This window comes from Vipera ursinii, assembly GCF_947247035.1.
Source record: "Vipera ursinii genome assembly, chromosome: W".
Lineage (NCBI taxonomy): Eukaryota > Metazoa > Chordata > Lepidosauria > Squamata > Viperidae > Vipera > Vipera ursinii.
The window spans coordinates 7062784-7088759 of NC_139522.1; the positions used below are offsets into that span (position 1 = coordinate 7062784).

Genomic DNA, 25976 nt, shown 5'->3' on the forward strand with positions numbered 1-25976 from the left:
AAGCCGTGATTTCTCATAATTGTGATGATTATGGCGTACAGCTCATGAAAACCCCAAATCCACAATCTCAGAAAATTAGAATATTACATGCAATCAATAAAACAAGGAGTGTACATAGAACAATATCGGACCTCTGAAAAGTATAAGCATGCATATGTACTCAGTACTTGGTTTGGGTCCCTTTTGCAGCAATTACTGCCTCAATGCGGCCTGGCATGGAAGCTATCAGCCTGTGGCACTGCTGAGGTGTTATGGAAGACCAGGATGCTTCAATAGCGGCCTTCAGCTCTTCTGCATTGTTCGGTCTCATGTCTCTCATCTTTCTCTTGGCAATGCCCGATAGATTCTCTATGGGGTTCAGGTCAGGCGGGTTTGCTGGCCAATCAAGCACAGTAATCCCACAGTCATTGAACCAGGTTTTGGTGCTTTTGGCAGTGTGGGCAGGTGCCAAGTCCTGCTTGAAAATGAAGTCAGCATCCCCATAAAGCTCGTCTGCGGAAGGAAGCATGAAGTGCTCCAAAATCTCCTGGTAGACAGCTGCGTTGACCCTGGACTTAATGAAGCACAGTGGACCAACACCAGCAGATGACATGGCTCCCCAAATCAACACAGACTGTGGAAATTTCACACTGGACTTCAATCATCTTGCAGTGTGTGCCTCTCCATTCTTCCTCCAGACTCTGGGCCCTTGGTTTCCAAATGAGATGCAAAAGTTGCTCTCATCAGAAAACAGGACTTTGGACCACTGAGCAACAGACCAGGTCTGTTTTTCTTTAGCCCAGGTAAGACGCTTCTGGCGTTGTTTGTTGTTCAGGAGCGGCTTGACAAGAGGAATACGACATTTGAAGCCCATGTCCAGGATCCGTCTGTGTGTGGTGGCTCTTGATGCACTGACTCCAGCCTCAGTGCACTCCTTGTGAAAGTCCCCAACACTTTTGAATGGCCTTTTCCTGACAATCCTCTCCAGGCTGTGGTCATCCCTGCTGCTTGTGCACCTTTTTCTTCCACACTTTTCCCTTCCACATAACTTTCTATTAATGTGCTTTGATACAGCACTTTGGGAACATCCAGCTTCTTTTGCAATTACCTTTTGAGGCTTTCCCTCCTTATGGAGGGTGACAATGATGGTTTTCTGCACAACGGTCAGGTCAGCAGTCTTCCCCATGATTGCGATTCCTACTGAACCAGACTGAGAGACCATTTAAAGGCTCAGGAACCCTTTGCAGGTGTTATGGCTTAATTAGCTGATTAGAGTGGGACACTTTGAACCTAGAATATTGCACCTTTTCACAATATTCTACTTTTCTGAGATTGTGGATTTGGGGTTTTCATGAGCTGTAAGCCATAATCATCACAATTATGACAAATCACGGCTTGAACTATCTTGCTTTGCATGTAATGAGTCTATCTCATATATTAGTTTCCGCTTTTAAGTTGCATTACTGAAATAAATGAACTTTTGCACAATATTCTAATTTTTCGAGTTTCACCTGTAAATGCTGAATATTTCAACAATTTAGCTGAAAGCTATAGCTTTTGGACAGTGTTTCCAAGCCTGGACAGAGATTATTGCATAACAGAGATTATTGCATAAATCATATTTGGATCTCCAGATCTCCGTCTTTAAACAAAAAACTGAACCTGTCCTTTTAACAGTGAAGCAGCCAGCACTATCCACAATAAGCCATGACATCAAAACATGTGTCATGTGACATACAGATGATATACTTGCATCGTGATGTCTTACGCAGGTACATGTACATTTGCACCAGAACACGTTATTTACTTCTTTGTCCCTCTGCAGATGCCATGGACACAGCTACACAACACTGGAAAGATGTTTTTTCTATGCTACAGGGAAAAATTCCACTGAGGCTGTTCTATTATCCTGCCAATTCAGATGCTTTTTACATTTCACTCAAGCAACCTTTACCTACAGAAAATCCTGGGGTTCTTCACTGTGGTCAGAACAGAACATGACCTGGGAGGAAGTTATGAGATCTATTGTTCATGTCTTTTAGGACAGAATGATTCCAACAGACTCATTATCCACTACATCTGTAATGTTGGTTAGCAGTTCTAATCCAGTGGTATTAGTAGAACACAGATTTGTGGCAATATAACATAATGTGCAAGGTAAAACTTAGTGCAAAGACCAAATGGGAGAAGCTTGTACCATACGTATACATTTTCAATAGGTTCTGACCCACTGAAGCCCAAACTAAAAATGCCAACTGCAGAAGGCTTGTTAACAAGCATATTTTTCTGCCATGATCCCAATTTTGAGTACTGCAAAAAGAAAAATATTTAAAGTACACACACACACACACACACACACACACACACACATAGAGATATAAATATAGAGATAGATATTTATTATATATGTATTTCAAGATAAGAAAAATAAGGCTAATTCAAGCCTCGCCCGGTGCAAACAAAAACCAAATGAGATCGCCAGTCATAGACAAGGCCTAATTACATCACCACAGTCAGTTCGTTATTTTCTGTTTTCTCTATTTTTTCTTTTTAATAGGACAACTAAGGAGCTGAATTCTCCTAGCATACAGCAGAAAAAGGGGTGGCATGGAATTTATTTCAGTAAAGCAGGGGGAAAAATCTGGGAGGGGAAAAAACCTCAAATACAAGACAGCTGACTGATCTCGGGGGAAACCTGGAGGGCAAAAAGAGCCCATTAGTCAAGTAATGAATGAGTTTTTACATTATTATTTTGTTTTTGTCTTTGAAGTCTAAAATTCAGAAAATGTGGGTCCCATCATTACAAGGTAGCCACAACACAGAAGTGGAACCTCCCTGCCCACTTTTGAGGAAGTCTCCTCTGCTGCTGAATGTTCACCCTCCCACCCCCACAGGAGCAATCTGTCGCAAACAGGAAGGGCAGGTGGAACTCAGGATGAGAGGGCGCTTTCCTTCTGTGTTGGCTGGACTTGTGAACGCTGCATCACCTTTTGGCTTTCGACATCTCTAAAATGTTTCTCGACCTGGTTGAAGAAGGAGGCAAAGAAGTTAGCACTTGTCTTAGTGGGACTGTTGCTATGCTCATGAAAAGTAGTGGTTGATGAGGTTGGAAATATTGAATGCAAGATGACGATTTAGAGCACAGTTTGAAATTGAGGGTCACTGATGAACTGTAAAAGGGAGTCAAGATTTTTTTCTTCTTTAAAGCAGCTGTCCCTAACCTTTGTGGCTTGGTGGCACAGCTGTGGGGGGAAAGAACTGGGCCACACGAGCAGCAGTCTGACATACACATACACACAGCTCAACTTGCATGAACAGCGGGTGTAGCTCAACTTGTGACTGGTGGGTTGGCACACACACGCATGCAGCTGAACTTGCACAAATTGAGCTGCAGACGTTTGTGTGCACGCACCAGCCCGCTACTCACACAAGTCGACCTACACGTACATGCACACCAGCCCACCACTCCCACAGCCGAGTTCCAAATAGGCCACGGTCCAGTAGTGGGCTGCAGCTCAGGGGTTGGGGACCCCTGCTTTAAAGGAAGAAAACACAATACCTAAAGGAAAAAATAAGGCATTTGCCTTAATTAATAAGAACGTTTGTGTTCCGCTACAAATATTAAAAAATATTGAAATTATACCAAAAGATTTTGTATCTGACATACAAAACACATCTCTATATAAAACTTTAAATAGAACACACAGATATTTCTCACAGTTCTGCTACTGTAGAATTGTGAAGTTCCATTCTATACTACAAATACAACTACCACTTTAATCATCTGTATTTAAACTTGCCTCTTGTTTGAGAAGACATTTACTTTAAAAAAAAAGTTACAGTTGTCCTCAACTTGTCTATGGAGATTCTCAGTCATCCAGGTCATAGTTATGCCAAGGTCCTTTTTCAAAAGGCAACTGGACTTTTTCTTTGAAGACGTTTCACTTCTCATCCAAGAAGCTTCTTCAGTTCTGACTGGATGGTGGGGAATGGAAGGATTTATACTCCTTGCAGACAGCTGGTCATTTGTATTCTTTTAGAGAGTTGTTGAGGCCACCTGGAGGTTTACAGGTGAAACTTGAAAAATTAGAATATCGTGCAAAAGTTCATTTATTTCAGTAATGCAACTTAAAAGGGGAAACTGATATATGAGATAGACTCATTACATGCAAAGCAAGATAGTTCAAGCCGTGATTTGTCATAATTGTGATGATTATGGCGTACAGCTCATGAAAACCTCAAATCCACAATCTCAGAAAATTAGAATATTACATGCAATCAATAAAACAAGGAGTGCACATAGAACAATATCAGACCTCTGAAAAGTATAAGCATGCATATGTACTCAGTACTTGGTTTGGGCCCCTTTTGCAGCAATTACTGCCTCAATGCGGCCTGGCATGGAAGCTATCAGCCTGTGGCACTGCTGAGGTGTTATGGAAGACCAGGATGCTTCAATAACGGCCTTCAGCTCTTCTGCATTGTTCGGTCTCATGTCTCTCATCTTTCTCTTGGCAATGCCCCATAGATTCTCTATGGGGTTCAGGTCAGGCGGGTTTGCTGGCCAATCAAGCACAGTAATCCCAAGGTCACTGAACCAGGTTTTGGTGCTTTTGGCAGTGTGGGCAGGTGCCAAGTCCTGCTTGAAAATGAAGTCAGCATCCCCATAAAGCTCGTCTGTGGAAGGAAGCATGAAGTGCTCCAAAATCTCCTGGTAGACGGCTGTGTTGACCCTGGACTTAATGAAGCACAGTGGACCAACACCAGAAGATGACATGGCTCCCCAAATCAACACAAACTGTGGAAACTTCACACTGGACTTCAAGCATCTTGCAGTGTGTGCCTCTCCATTCTTCCTCCAGACTCTGGGTCCTTGGTTTCCAAATGAGATGCAAAAGTTGCTCTCATCAGAAAACAGGACTTTGGACCACTGAGCAACAGACCAGGTCTGTTTTTCTTTAGCCCAGGTAAGACGCTTCTGGCGTTGTTTGTTGTTTAGGAGCGGCTTGACAAGAGGAATATGACATTTGAAGCCCATGTCCAGGATCCATCTGTGTGTGGTGGCTCCTGATGCACTAACTCCAGCCTCAGTGCACTCCTTGTGAAAGTCCCCAACACTTTTGAATGGCCTTTTCCTGACAATCCTCTCCAGGCTGCGGTCATCCCTGCTGCTTGTGCACCTTTTTCTTCCACACCTTTCCCTTCCACATAACTTTCTATTAATGTGCTTTGATACAGCACTTTGGGAACATCCAACCTCTTTTGCAATTACCTTTTGAGGCTTTCCCTCCTTATGGAGGGTGACAATGATGGTTTTCTGCACAACTGTCAGGTGAGCAGTCTTCCCCATGATTGTGATTCCTACTGAACCAGACTGAGAGACCATTTAAAGGCTCAGGAACCCTTTGCAGGTGTTATGGCTTCATTAGCTGATTAGAGTGGGACACTTTGAGCCTAGAATATTGCACCTTTTCACAATATTCTAATTTTCTGAGATTGTGGATTTGGGGTTTTCATGAGCTGTACGCCATAATCATCACAATTATGACAAATTACGGCTTGAACTATCTTGCCTTTCATGTAATGAGTCTATCTCATATATTAGTTTCCCCTTTTAAGTTGCATTACTGAAATAAATGAACTTTTGCACGATATTCTAATTTTACGAGTTTCACCTGTATCTGTGTCATCAGGGTCACCTGAGTAATGCAAATGGGTGTGTAGCCTTCTTGGAACTGTTGAAAGGACTCTGTTGTAGACTGGAGATAGATGTCATACTCCTCCCCCTCTGTTGAGAGGGCTGTTCAGTTTTGACATAGATGGCCTCTTTGACCCCTCTTTCAAACCAGCGGTCCTCTCTGTCCAGAATGTGGACTTTGGTGTCTTCAAAAGAGTGGCCTTTGTCTTTTAAGTGCAGATGGACTGCTGAAGCTTGTCCTGATGGGTTTGTTCTCCTATGCATTTATGAAGAGGTTGTTTTGTTTCCCCAATGTACAGATGGCTCACTGCATTGTACTGCATATACCACGTTGCTCAGTTTGTGTCTGGGTGTTTTATCCTTGGGGTGGACAAGCTTCTGCCTTAGTGTATTTGTGGGTTTGAAGTGTGCACATATTTCATTTATTTCATTTTCATTTATTAAATTTATATACCGCCCTTCTCCCGAAGGACTCAGGGCGGTGAACAGGGCATATATAAATAGAAAATACAAAAATTAAAAGAGAATTAAATAATTGCCCAGATAAAACAGTAACAGTATAAAAACCCATTAAAAACCCTAACATTCCCCCATCAGGCCAGGCCAGCTTGTTCAAATAAATGGGTCTTCAGACCGCGCCAGAAGGAGCGAAGGTCCAGTGCCGTCCGGAGCTCAACCGGCAGTTGGTTCCATAAAGCCGGAGTGCCCACAGAGAAGGCCCTCCCCCTGGGGTCCACCAGCCGACATTCTCTGACCGGAGGCACCCTGAGGAGGCCCTCTCTGTGGGAACGCACAGGGCGGAGGGAAGTTGACGCCGGCAGCAGGTGGTCCCCGAGGTACTCCGGACCCATGCCATGTAAGGACTTAAAGACCATAACCAAAACCTTGAATCTCACCCGGAAGACAACTGGTAACCAATGCAGCTCGCGGAGCAAAGGTGTAACATGGGAGTACCGGGAAACTCCCAAGACAACTCTCGCGGCCGCATTCTGTACCAGTTGGAGCCTCCGAGTGGTCTTCAAGGGGAGCCCCATGTAAAGAGCATTGCAGTAGTCCAGGCGAGAGGTCACGAGCGCATGAGTGACCGTACACAGGGCATCGCGGTCCAGATAGGGCCGCAACTGGCACACCAGGCGAACCTGGGCGAAAGCCCCCCTAGTCACGGCTACTATATGGTCTTCCAGGGTAAGCCGTGAATCTAGGAGGACTCCCAAGTTGCGAGCCCTATCAACGGGGGGTAAAAACTCACCCCCCATAGAAAGAGGTGGAATATTTTGAATGTCCCGGGATGCCGGAATGCACAGCCACTCAGTTTTGTCAGGGTTGAGCTGAAGTCTGTTCCTCCCCATCCAGACCCGGACCGCCTCCAGGCAACGGGACATCACATCGAGGGCATCACTGGGGTGGTTTGGGGTCGAAATGAAAAGCTGGGTATCATCAGCGTACTGATGATACCCAACTCCAAAACCACGAATGATCTCACCCAGCGGTTTCATGTAGATGTTGAACAGGAGAGGCGAGAGGACCGACCCCTGAGGAACTCCACAAACGAGAGCCCTTGGGGTCGACCTCTGCCCTCCTGCCAACACCGACTGCGAGCGTCCCAGGAGATAGGAGGAGAACCACTGAAGAACTGTGCCTCCCACTCCCAATCCCCTGAGACGCCGCAGCAGGATACCATGGTCGATGGTATCGAAAGCCGCTGAGAGGTCTAATAGGACTAGGACAGAGGAATGTCCTCTGTCCCGGGCCCTCCAGAGATCATTCACCAGAGCGACCAATGCCGTCTCCGTGCTGTACCCAGGCCTGAAGCCCGATTGGGATGGGTCTAGATAATCCGCTTCATCCAGAACCAGGGGGAGCTGATGCGCCACCACACTCTCAACAACCTTCGCAAGAAAGCGAAGGTTGGAGACCGGACGAAAGTTATTCAACACAGCTGGGTCCAGGGCAGGCTTCTTGAGGAGAGGTCTCACCACCGCCTCCTTCAAGACGGCGGGGAAATTACCCTCACTCAAAGAAGCAGATATAAGTGCCTGGAACCAGCCTCGTGTCCTCTCCCGAGCTGCATAAGCCAGCCAAGAAGGGCACGGGTCCAATAAACATGTGGTGGAGCTCAACCTCCCCATAATCCTGTCCACTTCCTCAGGGGTCACAGAATCAAACTCCTCCCAGATAACATCGACAAGACCGCCCGTGTCCTGATCGTCGGACTCTGCCCAGTTGGAGTCCAGACCGGTCCGAATCCGAGCGATTTTATCCAACAGATGTTGACCAAACTCCTCGGCACGACCCTGCAAGGGTTCCTCCCTCACCTCCTGATTAAGGAGGGAGCGAGTCACCCTAAACAGGGCGGCCGGGCGATTATCTGTGGACGCGATGAGGGCAGAGAAGTAATTACACCTCGCCACCCTCATCGCTGCGAGATAAGACCTAATATAGGTTCTTAGTCTCAACCGGTCGGATTCGGATCGGCTGGACCTCCAACAGCTCTCTAGGCCCCGTTTCCGACACTTCATCTCCCGGAGCTCCGCAGAGAACCATGGAGCTCGTTGGGATCTGCACCGGGTCAGGGGCCGCAAGGGTACAACTCGGTCAAGTGCCTCAGTGGCCGCCCTTTCCCAGGCTTCCACTAGGGCATCCGCCGAGTTGTGAGCGCCTGGGGCAGTACCATCTAGTTGGCTCCGTACCTCCACGGCGGGGGGTGGCAAGACGGAAGACCAGCCGCAGGAGGTAATGATCGGTCCATGACAGGGGCATAATAAATGGAGAGCCCCCACCAAGATCATCAAACCACCGTCCAGATAAGAAAACCAGGTCAAGGGTGTGGCCTCCCTCATGAGTTGGTTCAGAAATTACTTGCGTCAGGTCCATGGCCGTCATGGAAGCCATGAACTCCCGAGCTAACTCAGATGAACCTCCTAGGGATGGTAGATTGAAGTCACCCAAAACTATGAGTTTGGGGAACTCAATCACCAACCCAGAGAGGACATCGAGTAGCTCAGGCAGGGCTGCCGCTGCGCGACTAGGCGAAAAGTACACCAGCAGCAAGCCCAACTGCGCCCCCAGACCAAATCTCAAAAAGAGAGACTCACACCCGACTATCTGAGGAACGGTGGTCTCCCGCGGACATAAGGTCTCCCTGATAGCTACCGCCACTCCCCCGCCCCTACCTTGAGCCCGGGGCCGGTGTAGCACCCGGAAACCTGGTGGGCAGAGATCGACCAAAGGGACCCCACCCTCTGGGCCCAACCAAGTCTCCATGATGCAAGCCAGGTCTGCATGCTCACCCTCAACTAAATCCCCAACAAGGGGAGCTTTATTAACCACGGACCTGGCATTCAGGTACACCAGCCGGAGCTCAGGAGGCTGCACATCCTTGCTCCCGGGACCTCAGGGAAGAAACAGAGGGTCGGAGCGCCTCACTGCTTGTAAGTAGCGGAGACGACCCCCCCGGTAACGATACGGCCCTCTGTTCATGCACCTGCTGCCATTCCCCAACGTCGTGGGAATCGGTAGTCCCACGACCCGCTCCCGAGCCCCGGAGGCAACCACACCCCGCTCTCCCCCCACGCGATCAGACCCAGGCCTGGCCTGAGCCACAGGTTGATTGACCACCCCCCATAGCCAAACAACCACCACCCACTCCCGCCCCTCTCCCTAACCCCATAAAAAATTTTACTAAAAAGTTAACCAGGGGCCTCCTATTAAATTTATATTGAAGGCTCCTGCCCCTGCCCGGCCATCTCTCAGGGTCCCAGTAATCGGGCCCTTCATCGAGATTGGAGGTGGTAAAAAAGGCGGGTCGCACCCAGGAGAGGGGGGCACCCCTGAGGGCAAACAAGTCCGTGCTAGTGTATCGATACATACAAGTCCAGGAGAGTCCAGGAAAGGCGGTCCCATAATTGATAAGTTCGATAGGAGGATCGAGACATAGGAAGTGAGTATCTGGACCATCACCCAACTTCACTGCCACTCAGTTGGGTGCCCCCAGAAACAGGCAACCCCCTGTCCTCTCACGACGGGTTGCAACTCTGTTCCCGGGGGTGGTCCAAGATATGCACCCTGGGTAGGGCATACCCCATAGAGCTCCCACCTCTATGGGCTGCAGATGTAAACCCAAGCCACTCTCCCACTGTGGCTTGTACCCAGGTCCGTCCAAGTCCAAAGGGGAAAGGGAGGCAGGCAGAAAGTTGGTAAGCGGGTAGATATGTAACCAGGGCAGAGGGGCTAGCCAGGCCAAGATGGTGAATCGCTGTCTAGTAACGGCTGGTGACTCCAGTTGCTCCCATAGTTGCTCCCATAGTTGCTCCCATATGTTGTGTTGGCTGAAGATCCTCTTGAGCTTTTCTGATATTCCTGCAATGTATGTCATTCTTGGATGAGAAGCGAAAGGTCTTCAAAGAAAAACAAGTTCAGTTGCCTTGTGAAAAAGCACCTTTGGGATAGTCTTCAACTTATGACCAGAATTGGGACTGGATTTTCAGTCGTAAGTTGCAACAGTCACAAGTCTAGGCACCCACATGACCAGAACTGACTTTGTGATTGTACAGCTGTTAAGCGAATCATGTAATCATAAGTTGGAATCCATTCTCCTGAATAGGTGTTTTTTGCCGGAAAGTGGCAAAAAACCATTTGTAAATGTGAGCCAGTTGCTAAGTGCCCAAAATGCAGTCATGTAACCACCAGGATGTGTGAGAGACAATTTACAACAGCTGAAGTGCTTTATAAGCTATAAAGCACCCTTTCCACCGCTACTGTAACTCGAAACCAGACATGTCAAACTCGCGACATCACATGATGTCACGCGACGTATCAGAGCTTTTTCTCCATTGCCGGCAATGGGGTGGCCGCGGTTTCCTTGTGATGCGTCCGGTCTGTGGGCCAGCAGTTTGACACCCCTGCTCTAAACTGTTGTTAAACAACCAATCATAAGTCAAGGACTATTTTTACTGCTTGAGGCACATGTGTGATGGAATGTGCATCTGCATCAGAAGAGGAGGAGGATTTGCCAATTCAGACCATTCCCAGAAGGAGACCAAGATAAAGAAATTGCACAGTCGCGAGCAAAAGTGGGGAGGGGAAGAGGTTTAGGGGAATCACATCCTGGACCTAGAATCTCTCAAGATGTATCTAGTAGCTTAGAAAGTTATACCTTTAGTTTGGCAAAAATCTATTAGGTGTAAGCAAATAAAGGATTGGACTTGATTGGATCTCACTGTCTTGCCTCTGGGCCTGAGCTTGACAATATGAAGGCTACAATTATACATTGTATCATCATAGTCTGTTAAAGCACTATTACTGAATCAACCACAATTGTTTGAGTTCACAGAATATAATAAGTATAAGCCAGTATTTATGAATTATGGTGACTGGGCTCACACACATGCCAAAATCAAAACCATATAATGGCTGAGCAAGATATGTGAATTCAGTTCAAATTCACTTTTGAATCTGTATGATCAAGGTCAAGCTTGCTTGTGTGGCTGTTTTTTGAACCCCATTTTCTCTTTTCCCTGACAACCCTCTGACCATTGTATACAGTACTTACTATTTTGCGTACATGACTTAGGGCACTCCCCTCTTTGCCTTTACAGTTTTCCACTTGGTATGGAGGGGCAATGACAACTTCTTCCATCACGACTATATTCTTCTCTTGCCATTTACAATCTTTAATACTGGAGGAAGGACAGAGAAATTTGATTGGCTTCACTAATGAAAATTCATGGCCATTTGTAATGGAAAAAGGGAACAGGAAAGTGCTGTTTGTTCTTGTGATCATCTGTCCAATGACTTCCTTTTTAGCCCAAGTAGTAATGCCTACTCCTGAACATTCCCATATTAGTTTCTCATGACTGTGAATTTGCTCTGAGTGTTCTGAAATATATAATCTTACAAAAAAGCCACTGTTAATTTTTATTTTTATCAGTGTACAACCTTCAATTAAGATTAACATCTTTTTAATCAACTAAGCATCTGTAGATGCTGAACTTTATTAATTGTAGATATATACAGCTTAGGTTCACATATCATGTTAAATTATGGTTTTGTCAATGAAATTTGATTAAATTTGTACATAATGTATTTGCAGACCTAAATCATAAAAAAGGACTTACTTCACACATAGTGCTAAATCAAAATCAAACAAACCACATAATGGCTTAGCATGATATTTAAATGTTGTTGCACAGTTTAGACTTGTAAAAAACAGATTTAACATCAGAATCATGTAATAAATGAAAAAGAGTGTAACAGGTATTTTAGCTATAAGCTGATTCTTTTAATGAGCAGCTCTGCAACTTTCACAATGTATTAGATTCAATATAATTGTTTTTTATTATTGAATAAATTTAAACCCTTTGGAAGTACTGTTCCATCTCAAAAAATAATTGGAATATACACTGGGATTTTGGGGGGGGGGACTTGTGTAAAGTAAGTTTGTGTGATAAAAATAAGTAAAGTCTTCATGAAGCAAAATTCACACCAACGTAAGTTCACCAGCAAATAATCATATATTATTTTCTACCAAATAGCCACCATAAAAATTCAAATTATCTGGGTTTAGAATAATCCACCTAGCATATTCAACTTCAATCACAAAAAGTGGGCAAAAAATGCAGATTTACTTCCAAGCTCTTGGTTTTCAAGCAAATTGAAAGAAAAACCCAATTAACATCTGCTTGCATTTGCTGGGATCAAAGTGTTTGGGAGGGATAAACATACTCCATAGCAATTTTTGCTCAAAAGTTATCTCCTAGTATATTATATCTGTAAAAATTCCTGCTACTTACGTCTTGTGTATAGTCTGGAATAGTTGCTGTCCTTCCAAAGAGACCCCAGCACTAATTGCATACGCCTGGCTCAGCTTTTCTTCCTTCTCCATCCGTGCTTTGTTTGCAAGCTATAAAGATGCATAAGAGATGCAGTAACCTTAATCTTCAAATGGAATTTGATTTGCAGGAAGACAAAGTCTGGATGATATAGATGAGACAAATCCCATCTCATGAAGTTAAGCTCTTTAACTAGATGAAAAACTTTCCAAACAATGTAAAACAAAGGAAATTTTAAAATATGGAAGCAATTAGGTACTTTTTAAAGGGGAGGAGGGGGAAAGGTGAGGGACAACAAAGAACAGGTGACATAACCCAACCTAATAGCCAAAGCCAGGAATTTTGGGAGTCGAACTCCACCCATCATAAAGTTGCCATGTTTGAGTCTAGAAGAAATGTAGAAAATGCTCCACATACAGCTTTATTTGTAGGAAACAGATTTGGGACTGCAGTTTTCCATAAATAAATCCATTTATTTCTTTGGCAATAACTAAACTGTGGCTACTGAACAACACCAACAAGCATCCATGTTTTTTCACTCAATTAACAAGTGCTAATAAAGACTGACAGATGAAGAAGCCACTTAATTGGGAATATAGTCCCAACAGGCATACAAGAGAGCTGATGTCATGGTTCCGATTAATGAGACAGTTCAAACAACATTCAAGCATTGTTTTATCTTAAAGTCTATAATCATGAAACGAAACATCAGCACTCATGGATGGATGCCAGAATCTGAAATCTCCTCTCCTAAGCCCATCGTATCATACACAATTCCCAACCTTAATTACACATCATAAATCACATTATCCAATTAGTTTTACATATGAAGTTTCACTTCCTTTCTGTAGAGTGCGCTATTCCTTATCTTCTCAAAACATCCGGTTGATGTCCCCCCCCCAGGGATTCAAAGCGAAGCAGTTAAAGTAACAGGCTGTCTCTTATATTGTCAATGCAAAAACATGTCAATGTTTGCAGCATTGACATCCGCCCCCCCCTTACAAAAAGAACAGATCCTGTAATGTAAACAAACACAAGTTAGGAGCTGGCTTTTGGTTTGTTGGGAGTGTTTCTCATAAAACTTTTTGATAAGTCTGTCAGCTTTCACATCACTAGATTTCACCCAAATGGCTTCAGACAATGGGTATCCCTTCCATTGTACTAAGTACTGCAATTTTCCCTTAAAGATTCTAGAATCAAGAATACGTTTCACTTCATAGTGGGTCTGACCCGCTACTATGAGGGGTCTGGGTGCCTTCTTAGGGGAAGGTCTTAAAGTGGAGGCCCGAAAAGGTTTCAGTAAGCTACAATGGAAAATCAGGTGAATTTTTCCCCAAAGTCTGGGGAGTTTCAATTCTGTGACCGGGTTGATAATTCTCACAATGGGGAAAGGCCCCAAGAATTCCGGTCCTAATTTCTTGCTGGGTAATTTGAGGCGTAAATATTTAGTTGACAGATAAACCTTTTCCCCAACTTGGAATGTTCTTTGGGGAGCCCTCTTTTTATCAGCCTGTTTTTTATAAGTCTCAGAAGTCTTTTTTAACGCCATTTTTGTGTTTTTCCAAACCTCTTCCCACCCTCTCATCCATTGATCAAGTGTCTGGAAAGCGGAGGGCACCTGAGGGTAGTCAGGCAACGGGCTGAACTCTTTCCCTGTGGCTACTCTGAAAGGTGTGTAGCCAGTGCTGCTGTGAACAGAATTATTGTAGGCCACCTCGGCAAAAGGGAGGTGGTCAGTCCAGTTTGTCTGTTGGTAGGAAACATAGCATCTGAGGTATTGCTCCACCATTTTGTTAGTGGATTCTCCAGCCCCATTGGTAGCTGGATGAAAAGCAGATGATAAGCCTTGGGATGATCCAATTAATTTAAGGAAATTCCTCCAAACTTTTGCTGTGAACTGCACTCCTCTATCTGAAATTATTCGCTTAGGGGTGCCATGCAGTCGGTAGATATGTTTCAGAAACAATTTACTCAGTCGTGCAGATGGGAGTCCTTTACAGGCGATAAAATGAACCTGTTTTGAAAACAGATCTATCACAGTCCAGATGACAATATTTCCTCTACTTTTGGGTAGGTCTACAATAAAGTCCATAGCTATTTCTTCCCAAGGTAGAGAAGGGTCTGCCACCGACTGCAGTAACCCAGGGGTTTTCCCTGGAATTCTTTTCATGGTGGCACATACGGTACAACTCATGACATAGTTTTTTACATCTTGTTTTAGCCCTGGCCACCAAAATTGCCGGGGGATGAGGTGTAGAGTTTTTAAATATCCGAAGTGTCCAGCCTGTTTTACATCATGGCTGTGTTTGAGAGCATTGAGACGGAGGGCTTCAGGTAGATACAATTTCCCCCCTTTGTATGCCAAACCATCCCTGCATGTTAGGGAGGTTTGATTATCTTTGAGCCATTGATCGGTGAGGAGCTCTCATTTTATCTTCTTCGCTCCCAGGTCATCAGGATTTGGGTTTTTGCGAGGTGTGAGTTGTGCCGTAGGTTGTGAACTGGGGATAATTGCCTCGTAGACCTCTTTGCATTCACTTTTGTACTGTGGCAATCGGGATAGCGCATCAGCTAGGAAATTTTTTCTTCCTGGTATGTACTTTAGAGTAAAATTAAAAAGGTTAAAGTACTGTGCCCATCACACTTGCTTTGGGGACAATTTGCGGGGAGTTTTTGAAGTATCCATACTTCAAAAGGCACCTTGCTCGGATCCGGACCGGTCTGGACTCCGACTGGGCAGAGTCTGACGATGAGGATACGGGCAGCCTTGTCGATGTAATCTGGGAAGAGTTCTACCCTGTGACTCCTGAAGAAGTGGACAAGATCATGGGGAAGCTGAGCTCCACCACGTGTTTGTTGGACCCGTGTCCCTCCTGGCTAACTTATGCGGCCCGGGATGGGACACGAGGCTGGCTCCAGGCAGTGATTACTGCCTCTTTGAGTAAGGGTAGCTTTCCCGCCGCCTTGAAGGAGGCGGTGGTGAGACCCCTCCTCAAGAAGCCTGCCTTGGACCCAGCAATATTGAACAACTTTCCTCCGGTCTCCAACCTTCGCTTTCTGGCGAAGGTTGTTGAGAGCGTGGTGGCGCAACAGCTCCCTTTGTTTTTGGATGAAGCTGATTATCTAGACCCGTACCAATCGGGTTTCAGGCCCGGGTACAGCACGGAGACGGCATTGGTCGCGCTGGTGAATGATCTCTGGCGGGTTCGGGACAGGGGCTACTCCTCTGTCCTAGTCCTTTTAGACCTCTCAGCGGCTTTTGATACCATCGACCATGGTATCCTGCTGCAACGTCTCAGGGGGTTAGGAGTGGGAGGCACAGTTCTCCAGTGGTTCTCCTCCTACCTTCTGGGACGCTCGCAGTCGGTGTTGGCAGGAGGGCAGACATCGACCTTGAGACCTCTCATTTGTGGACTTCCTCAGGGATCGGTTCTCTCGCCTCTCCTGTTCAACATCTATATGAAGCCGCTGGGTGAGATCATTCGTGGTTTTGGAGTTGGGTAACATAAATATGCTGATGATACCCAGCTTTTTATTTCGACCCCAAACAACCCCAGTGATGCCCTTGACGTGATGTCCCGCTGCCTGGAGGCGGTCCGGGTCTGGATGGGGAGGAACAGGCTTCGACTCAACCCTGACAAGACTGAGTGGTTGTTCGTGCCGGCACCCCGGGAAATTCCGATTATTCCATCTTTGGCCATGGGGGGTGAGCTATTACCCCCCGTAGATAGGGCGCGCAACTTGAGGGTCCTTCTAGATTCACAGCTCTCTTTAGAAGAGCATATCGGAGCTGTGACTAGGGGGGCCTTTGCCCAGGTTCGCCTGGTGCGCCAGTTGCGACCCTATCTAGACCGGGATGCCTTGCGTACAGTCACTCATGCGCTCGTGACTTCTCATCTAGACTACTGTAATGCTCTCTACATGGGGCTGCCATTGAAGTCCACTCGGAGGCTCCAACTGGTGCAAAATGCAGCCGCGCGAGTTGTGCTGGGGGTTTCCCGATACTCCCATGCTACACCTTTGCTCCGCGAGCTGCATTGGCTGCTGGTTGCCCTCCGGGTGAGATTCAACGTGTTAGTAATGACTTACAAAGCCCTACATGGCATGGGTCCGGATTACCTACGGCAACACCTGCGGCCGGCGTCAACCTCCCTCCGTCCAGTGCGCTCCCACAGAGAGGGCCTCCTCAGGGTGCCTCCGATCAAAGAATGCCGATTGGTGGCCCCCAGGGGGAGAGCGTTCTCTGTGGGCGCGCCAGACCTATGGAACCGCTTGCCGGTTGAGCTCCGGACGGCCCCCGACCTTCGCTCCTTCCGGCGCGACTTAAAAACATATCTATTCGAGCAGTCTGACCTGGTCTGATGGGTTAGGGTAGGGGTTTTAATATGTTTTAATACTGTTTTAAACTGGGCTAAATATTTAATCGTTTTTTTAACTTTTGTATTCCGCTTTTTTATATTTATTGCCCTGTACACCGCCCTGAGTCCTTTGGGAGAAGGGCGGTATAAAAAAATAATAAATAAGACTTCCGGTGGCGGCGCGGCGCCGGAGACAGCCGTTTCGGGCTGCCCGCTGCTCAGCTGAGTTGTTTTCACCCGAAACAGCGCCGATCAGCTGTTCGGGTGGATTTGAAGCCCCCTCCTCGGGAGAAGAGGAGGGGGTGAGGCCCCAGGTAGGGGTTGAGTTCTCCGGGGCCGCCTGAGCTTAAAGCTTGGGCGGCTGAAGGATTGAACTCCCCCGTAGCCTGGGTTGCTCCCAGCTGTTCAGCGTCTCTGCTCTGGGATTTTTGGAGCAGAGCCAGGCGTTTGCGACCACCCCTGCCAGAAGGAAAGACCTTGGAATAAAAAGGAGCAGGCAGAGCGGTACAGGAGGTCAAGGTGAAGAGGACTTTTATTTTTACTCTCTAGCTTAATGGACTTTATAAACTTAAAGTGAAAGTGCGCAACAAGTGAAAGTGAAAAGATGGCGGCTAAACCTCCCTCAAAAACTCTTCGGAGTGCGGGAACTTCCCCGGTGCAACAGACATCGTTGCAAGCTTTGCTTCCTCCTGCTGCATTGACATCGAAGGATTTAGAAGATGCTTTGGAAAAACAATCCCAGGTAATATCAGAAATGCTGGGTGACAAGTTGGCAAAGGTGGAGGAGAAACTGGAGAAATTGGAGGAGAGGATAGAAGAGAAGTTTAGTGCGATGAGGGTAGACATTTTGTCTACAGTGCAAAGTGTGGCTGAATGTGTGCAAAGTTTGGACGAAAAAGTGGAGGATCTGAGTCAAAAGAATGCTATATTAGAAGTAAAGGTACTGGAGAATGAAGATTTAAGGGATAGAATGGACGGAGAATTGAGTCTTGTCCAGTATCACCAGATGCAGCATGCTATTAGAATCAGGGGCTTAAAAGAGAATCCTAAAGAAGACCTAAAGCAGCTGATTTCTGAGGCTTTGGAAGAAGTATTGGGTCAGCCAGCATCTGAAATAAAGGGATGCATGGATAAAGTTTTTCGTGTAAACTCATGGATTGCTAGACAGAGAAAGCTACCTAGAGATGTGGTGGTTTATTTTACAAAGAGAGAAACCAGAGATGAAGTTATTCAAGCCGCTTATGATACTAAAGTTGTGATTGCTGACCAAGAAGTTTTGGTTTTAAAAGAAATTCCTCCAAAGATTTTAAGGAGAAGGAAGGATTTTGCATTTCTCGTGCAAGAACTTAAGCAACGTGAAATAAAGTTTAGATGGGAGATTCCTGTCGGATTGGTGGTGATGCATGAAGGTAAAAGATACCATCTGGTTACTGTGACACAGGCGCGTGACTTCTACAATAATGTTTTAAAAGCGACCCCACTATCACTTCTGGAAGCTGCAAAGGGATTTGGAGAAGGGAAATCCCAAGAGGCTGAAGGTGGACAGAAAGAGGAGAATGGTGCTGGAGGGGATCAAATTATAGCCTCGTCGGCTGTTGCTGGAGAGCAGAGGGTGACACGTGCCGCTTTAAAACGAGCAAAACAAATAAAAGAGCAAGACCAACAGAAGTTTATGGAACTTTCAAAGCGTACTTACAGTGAAGCAGTGGGAGGAGCGCGGCCCAAAGAAGACAGAGGGGCTATTAAAGACGTGCTCCAACAGCTTCGGGATGCCACGCATGGCGACTAAATTTCTAACCTGGAATGTTAATGGACTAAATTCACCACAGAAGAGAAAGAAAGTCTTTCAATATTTAAAACAATTCAAGATTGATGTTATATGTTTGCAAGAAACGCATATTAGGGCTATGGACCAAAAGTATTTATCGAACTCAAGATTGGGCACGCAATTTGTTGCCTCTGCGATGAATAAGAAAAATGGAGTGGTTGTTTATGTTAAAAGCGCTTTATCAGCGGAATTAATTGAAGCAGATAAGCATGGAAGATATGTTATGATAGATTTGCTGCTAGAAGGCAAAAAAACGCTTAGAAGATTGTTCAAACTTGGTTCCAATATATTCAGCTACGGGCCAGGTGGAAAGAAGATCAGAAAACTGGTTTTACAATGACTGATGAAAATCTGATAAAGCAAATTAGAAAGCAGGGTCCAGCACATATCAAACGGATATATCTTGCACTGATAGAAATTGACTCAGAAACAGAACTTGTTAAAGATTGTATGATAAAATGGGCCCAAAACATTCAAGAAGTTATTACAATGGATACGTGGGAAAAGATTTGGGTGAGGAACGTAAAATTTACACAAGCTCAAAACTTAAGAGAGAACTTTTATAAAATGTTTTATAGATGGCATCTAGATCCTAAAAAGCTTGCAAGTATGTATCCGAATTATCAGCCCAAGTGCTGGAGGTGTGGCGATGAAGATGCAACATATTTTCACATATGGTGGACTTGTAAAAAGGTTAAGGCCTTTTGGATAAAAATTTGGTGGAACATGCAGAAGATTCTCAAGCAAAGGATAAAGTTTTGCCCGCAACTTTTTTTGTTAGGTATAATTACAGATGCTGCGGTTGTGGACACTAAGTTGATGTTGAATTTAATTACGGCAGCAAGACTCTTAATAGGTCAATATTGGAAGAAGGAGGAACTGCCGACTACAGAAGAATGGACTTTAAAGGTTTCTGACCTGGCAGAGATGGCAAAGATTTCGGCTTATTTGAAAGATCACTCGCAAGAACGTTACATTATGGAGTGGAGAAAATGGATTGAGTATATCCAGAACAAATATGGGACTAAAAAGTTTCATGTAGCATTTGAATAAGTCTTCCTTTCTTTTTGTTTTTCTTTTTTTTTATATTTAATAGTAATAGTGTTTGTAGTTATCCTATATGAGCTAGAGAGTGATAGATTTTAGAGTTTATGGTTGTTAGCATTTGGATGTTCATGATTGTTTTTTTTTGTTTTTATACCCTGTACTTAGCTCTGGGAAGTCAGGGGGGGGAGGGGGGGGAGGGGGAGGGAGGGATGGGTATGGGAGGGGGAGGGGGGATTGTTAAAGATAAAATGTATGTTAAAACTTTTTAATAAAAAAATATATATAATAAATAAATAAATAAATAAATAAATAAATAAATAAATGGCTGCCTCTTATATTGTCAGTGCAAAAACATGTCAATGTTTGCAGCATTCACATCTATATTTCTATAGACAAACCCATTTAGCAAAATTGCACTACCATAACCGAAACTCTGAAAGGCAGTGGTACCGTATAGTGGTACCAGACATTGACCTTATACTGTAGAGGTAAATATTTCTGCAAGATGCAACACTCACTTGGTATGTTTGTAACTACAGCTGTACACTTGCAACCCATTCATTGCATGTCCAATGCAAAACCAGATTACTTGAATAATAATAATAATAATAATAATAATAATAATAATAATAAGAATAAGAATAAGAATAATAATAATAATAAGAATAAGAAGAAGAAGAAGAAGAAGAAGAAGAAGAAGAAGAAGAAGAAGAAGAAGAAGAAGAAGAAGAAGAAGAAGAGGAGGTGGTAGTAGTAGTAGTTGGAAAGGACCTTGGAGGTCATCTAGTCCAACCCCCTGCTCGGGCAGGAAACCCTATACCATTTCAGGCAAATGGCTGTCCAGTCTCTTCTTAAAAACTTCCAGTGTTGGAGCATTCACCACTTCTGGAGGCAGGTTGTTCCACTGGTTAATTGTTCTAACTGTCAGGAAGTTTCTCCTTAGTTCTAGGTTGCTTCTCTCCTTGACTAGTTTCCATCCATTGCTTCTTGTCCTGCTTTCAGGTGCTTTTGAGAATAGCTTGACTCCCTCTTCTTTGTGGCAGCCCCTGAGATATTGGAACAATGCTATCATGTCACCCCTCACCCTTCTCTTCGTTAAACTACACATACCCAATTCCAGCAACCATTACCTATATGTTTTAGCCTCCAGTCCCTCAATCATCTTTGTTGCTCTTCTCTGTACCCTTTCTAGAGTCTCAACATCTTTTTTACATCGTGGTGACCAAAACTGGATGCAGTATTCCAAGTGTGGCCTTACCAAGGCATTGTAAAGTGGTATTAGTACTTCATGTGATCTTGATTCTATCCCTCTGATAATGCAGCCTAGCACTATGTTGGCTTTTTTGGCAGCTGCAGCACACTGCTGGTTCATATTGAAGTGATTGTCTACTAGGACTCCGAGATCCCTCTCAGTTACTACTACTGAGCAAGGTACCACCCATACTATACCTGTGCATTTGATTTTGCCTGCCTAAATGTAGAACCGTACTTTTTTCACCATTGAATTTCATTTTGTTAGATAGCGCTCAGTGTTCGAGTCTGTCCAGATCCTCCTGTATTTTAAGTCTATCTTCTAGAGTATTGGCTATTCCTGCCAGCTTGCTGTCATCTGCAAATTTGATCAGTTCCCCATCTATCCCCTCATCCAAATCGTTGAAGATGTTGAAGAGCACTGGTACCAGAACAGAGCCCTGGGGAACCCCCACTACACACTTCCTTCCATGTAGATGCAGTTCCATTGAAGACCACACGCCGAGTACAGCCTCTCAGCCAGCTACAAATCCATCTGGTGGTGATGCTATCTAACCCACATTTTTCTATCTTATCAAGTAGTAGGTTGTGATCTACTTTATCAAATGCCTTACTGAAGTCCAAGTAAATTACAGGTGAAACTCGAAAAATCAGAATATCGTGCAAAAGTTCATTTATTTCAGTAATGCAACTTAAAAGGGGAAACTAATATATGAGATAGACTCATTACATGCAAAGCAAGATCGTTCAAGCCGTGATTTCTCATAATTGTGATGATTATGGCGTAGAGCTACAGCATTCCTCTGATCCACTAATTTTGTCACTTGGTCAAAGAATGCAATAAGATTTGTCTGGCTTGATCTATTTTTGACAAACCCATGTTGACTTTTAGTGATGACTTTGTTTGCATCAAAGTGTCGCCGATTTGCTGTTTGATTATCTTTTCCAGAATCTTCCCAGGTATTGAGGTCAGGCTGATAGGTCTGTAGTTTCCTGGATCAATTTTTCCCCTTTTTTGAAGATGGGAACTACATCAACTCTCTTCCAGTCCTCTGGTAGTTGCCCAGTGCTCCAGGATCTTTGAAAAATATAGTTCAGTGGTTCTGAGATCATGTCTGCTAGTTCCTTGAGTACTTTGGGGTGTAATCCATCTGGTCCTGATGATTTGAACTCGTCTAGGCTGGACAGGTGCTCACTTACCATTTTGTTGCCTATCTTAACTTGCTTTTCTATTCTGTTTTTTATGGCACTGGTTTTGGTAGGTTGGACTGTTTTTTCCCTTTGTGTAAAGACAGATGCAAAAAACGAGTTAAATAGTTCTGCTTTCTCCCTGTTGCTTGTCACCTTTTTGCCACTTTCCCCCACTAATGGACCAATCATTTCCTTAACCTTTTTCTTGTTTTTTACATGTTGAAAGAAGCTTTTTTGTTATTTTTTACTTTGGTCGCAAGCCTTAGTTCATTTTGAGCCTTAGCTTCCCTCACTTCATGTTTGCAGGCACGGGCTATTTGCTGATATTCTGACTTAGTTATGTGCCCCTCTTTCCACTTCTTATACTTGTCCTTTTTATCTTTCAATTTATCAGAGAGTTCTTTATGCAGCCATGCTGGTTTCTTTTGAGAGCTGTTATTTTTCTTCTTTGTTGGTATTGTGCTAGACTGAGCCTTTATTATCTCACTTTTCAAAAATCCCCAAGCTTCTTGAGTTTTTTCCCCCTTTAGGATTCTCATCCATGGAATTCTTCCCAAGGTCTCTCTAAATTTATTGAAATTAGCTCTTTTAAAGTCCAAGACTCTAGTTTGGCTGTGTTCTATTGCTTGTGCTTCCAGAATGTTGAATTCCAATATTGCATGATCACTTCCTCCCAAGGTTCCTGTGGCTTTGACACTTTCTATCATTTCATCTCTGTTAGTGAGAATTAAATCCAATATGGCCAATCCCCTAGTTCCCTTCTCTACTTTTTGGGAGAGAAAGTTGTCTGCTAGGTTTGTCAGGAATCTGTTTGATCTTCCACTTGGTGCAGAGCTTGTCTCCCAGTTGGTATCAGGGTAAGGTCCCCCATTACTATTGTGATGTGCTTCCTACATACCTTAGTTAGCTGACTAGCAAAAAGTTCATCTATTTCCTCTGCTTGGTTGGGCGGCCTATAGTATACACCTATGGCAATGTCATTTCCCCCCCCCTTTTATATTGACCCAAATGCTTTGAAGTTTACAGTTTTCATCATTATTGTGCTCTATTTCTGTAGAGATAAAGTTATTTCTTATATATAGAGCAACTCCACCTCCTCTTTTGTTTAGTCTGTTTCTTTTAAATAGTTTAAATCCCTCTAGCTGTGTGTTCCATTTGTGGGTTTCTTCCCACCATGTTTCCATAATGGCAACAATACCATATCCGCCCTCATTTACCTGAATTTCTAGTTCACCCTGCTTACTGTTCATACTCTGCGCATTGGTGTACAGACATTTGAGTCCTTTGTTTACTTGCTACATAACTTGTGTGGTGCCTGACTTCCCCTATTTTCTTAGATTGCCGGGGACAGTGATGTTCTGTATCAATTAACTCACTGTCCCTGTTGTTTAGTTTAAATATTCCTCCAGAAAAGCTGTGAATTTATTGCCAACTCAGTACTGTACATTGAAATGTGTATTATTCAGTTTTCCAAATCTCACATGTAACATGTAGAAAATGAGGAACTTCTGAACATTTGATTTCTCACACTCATTATTCCTACAAAATGCGTACATCTATGTAATAAATCCCAAATCCAAGCAAGCAAAAGTTAGACTCTCTATGCCTAAAGTAAGAGCCTTAAAATCAGTAACCTGGAGACAGGCTTTTAGGTAAAAAGGGGGAAAAAACTTATAAACAGCTGACCCACTGCCTTAATAGGGACAACCTCATTCCAGTGATAAACAAGAGGGTAAGCCAGCTTTCTTGAATCTAGCATTCTCCCATCCTGTCCACTATAGTCTATAATCATATATAACACTGAGGGAAAGCTGCTTTGTCCAATTAAAATACATCAGGGAAATGAGATATAGTTGAACAATAAACTACTCTCAAGATTATGAATACATTAAAGCAATGGCTATGATAGTATCTTTGCCATGATAGTATCTTTGCCATGAAAACCCTATGGACAGTACCAAAAGGCAAAACGATATGACGCTGGAAGATGAGCCCCTCAGGTCGGAAGGCGTCCAATATGCTACTGAGGAAGAGCAGAGGGCTAGTACTAGTAGCGCCAGAAAGAATGAAGCGACTGGGCCAAAGCCGAAAGGACGCTCAGCTGTGGATGTGTCTGGTGGTGAAAGGAAAGTCCGATGCTGTAAAGTTTTTTTCTCCATAGGAACCTGGAATGTAAGATCCATGAATCAAGGAAAGCTGGACGTGGTCAAACAAGAGATGACAAGACTGAACATCGACATCTTAGGTATCAGCGAACTAAAATGGACAGGAATGGGTGAATTTAATTCAGATGACCATCAGGTATACTACTGCGGGCAAGAATCCCTCAGAAGAAATGGAGTAGCCTTCATAGTCAATAAAAGAGTAGGAAAAGCAATACTGGGATACAATCCTCAAAATGACAGAATGATCTCAGTTCGAATCCAAGGCAAACCATTCAATATCACAGTAGTCCAAGTCTATGCCCTAACCACTGGTGCTGAAGAGGATGAAATTGACCGGTTCTATGAAGCCCTACAGCGCCTTATAGAACTAACACCAAAAAATGATGTCCTTATCATCATGGGGGATTGGAATGCTAAAGTAGGAAGCCAAAAGATAACCGGAATAACAGGCAAGTTTGGCCTTGGAGTACAAAATGAAGCAGGGCACAGGCTGATAGAATTTTGTCAAGAGAATACGATGGTTATAGCAAACAGTCTTTTCCAACAACCCAAGAGACGGCTCTACACATGGACATCACCAGACGGTCAACACAGAAATCAGATTGACTATATGCTCTGCAGCCAAAGATGGAGAAGCTCTATACAGTCAGTAAAAACAAGACAAGGAGCTGACTGTGGCTCAGACCATGAGCTTCTTGTTGCAAAGTTTAGGCTTAAACTGAAGAAAGTAGGGAAAAGCACTAGGCCACTCAGGTATGAATTAAATCATATCCCTGTTGAATATACAGTAGAGGTGACAAATAGATTTAAGGAATTAGATCTGATAGACAGGGTGCCTGAGGAACTATGGACAGAGGTTCGCAACATTGTACAACAGGTAGCAACCAAAACCATCCCAAAGAAAAAGAAATGCAAGAAAGCAAAATGGCTGTCTGAGGAAGCTTTGCAAATAGCTGAAAAAAGGAGGGAAGCGAAAGGCAAGGGAGAAAAAGAAAGATACGCCCAATTGAATGCAGAATTCCAGAGAATAGCTAGAAGAGATAAGAATGCCTTCTTAAATGAACAGTGCAAAGAAATAGAAGAAAACAATACAATAGGGAGGACCAGAGATCTTTTCAAGAAAATTGGAGAGATGAAGGGAACGTTCAATGCAAAAATGGGCATGATAAAGGACCAAAATGGCAGGGACCTAACAGAGGCAGAAGAGATTAAGAAAAGATGGCAAAATTACACAGAAGAACTATACAAGAATGAGCTTAACGTCCCTGATAATCACAATGAGGTGGTCACTGACCTCACGCCAGACATCCTAGAATGTGAAGTGAAGTGGGCCTTAGAAAAGCTGAGCAACAACAAAGCTAGTGGAGGTGACAGTATTCCAGCTGAGCTATTCAAAATCTTAAATGACGATGCAGTAAAAGTGCTACACTCAATTTGCCAGCAAATTTGGAAAACTCAACAGTGGCCACAGGATTGGAAAAGATCAGTTTACATTCCAATTCCAAAGAAAGCCAGTGCCAAAGAATGTTCAAACTATCGCACCATTGCACTCATTTCTCATGCTAGTAAAGTTATGCTTAAAATCCTACAAGCTAGACTCCAGCAGTATGTGGATCAAGAACTACCAGA

General features: G+C 44.2%; 1 protein-coding gene across 1 annotated transcript in view; it reads right to left on the reverse strand.

The window, feature by feature from the left end:
• Positions 1-2361: 2361 nt before the first annotated feature.
• Positions 2362-25976, reverse strand: part of LOC310648203 (protein LSM12) — a 28126-nt gene continuing 4511 nt past the window's right edge. Inside the window, exons 3-5 of the mRNA XM_083375953.1 lie at positions 12469-12578; positions 11229-11355; positions 2362-3002 (exon numbers count right to left, since the gene is read on the reverse strand). Coding sequence (XP_083232079.1) covers positions 2910-3002; positions 11229-11355; positions 12469-12578 — 330 coding nt within the window. The 3' untranslated portion in view covers positions 2362-2909. The remainder of the gene's footprint in view (positions 3003-11228; positions 11356-12468; positions 12579-25976) is intronic.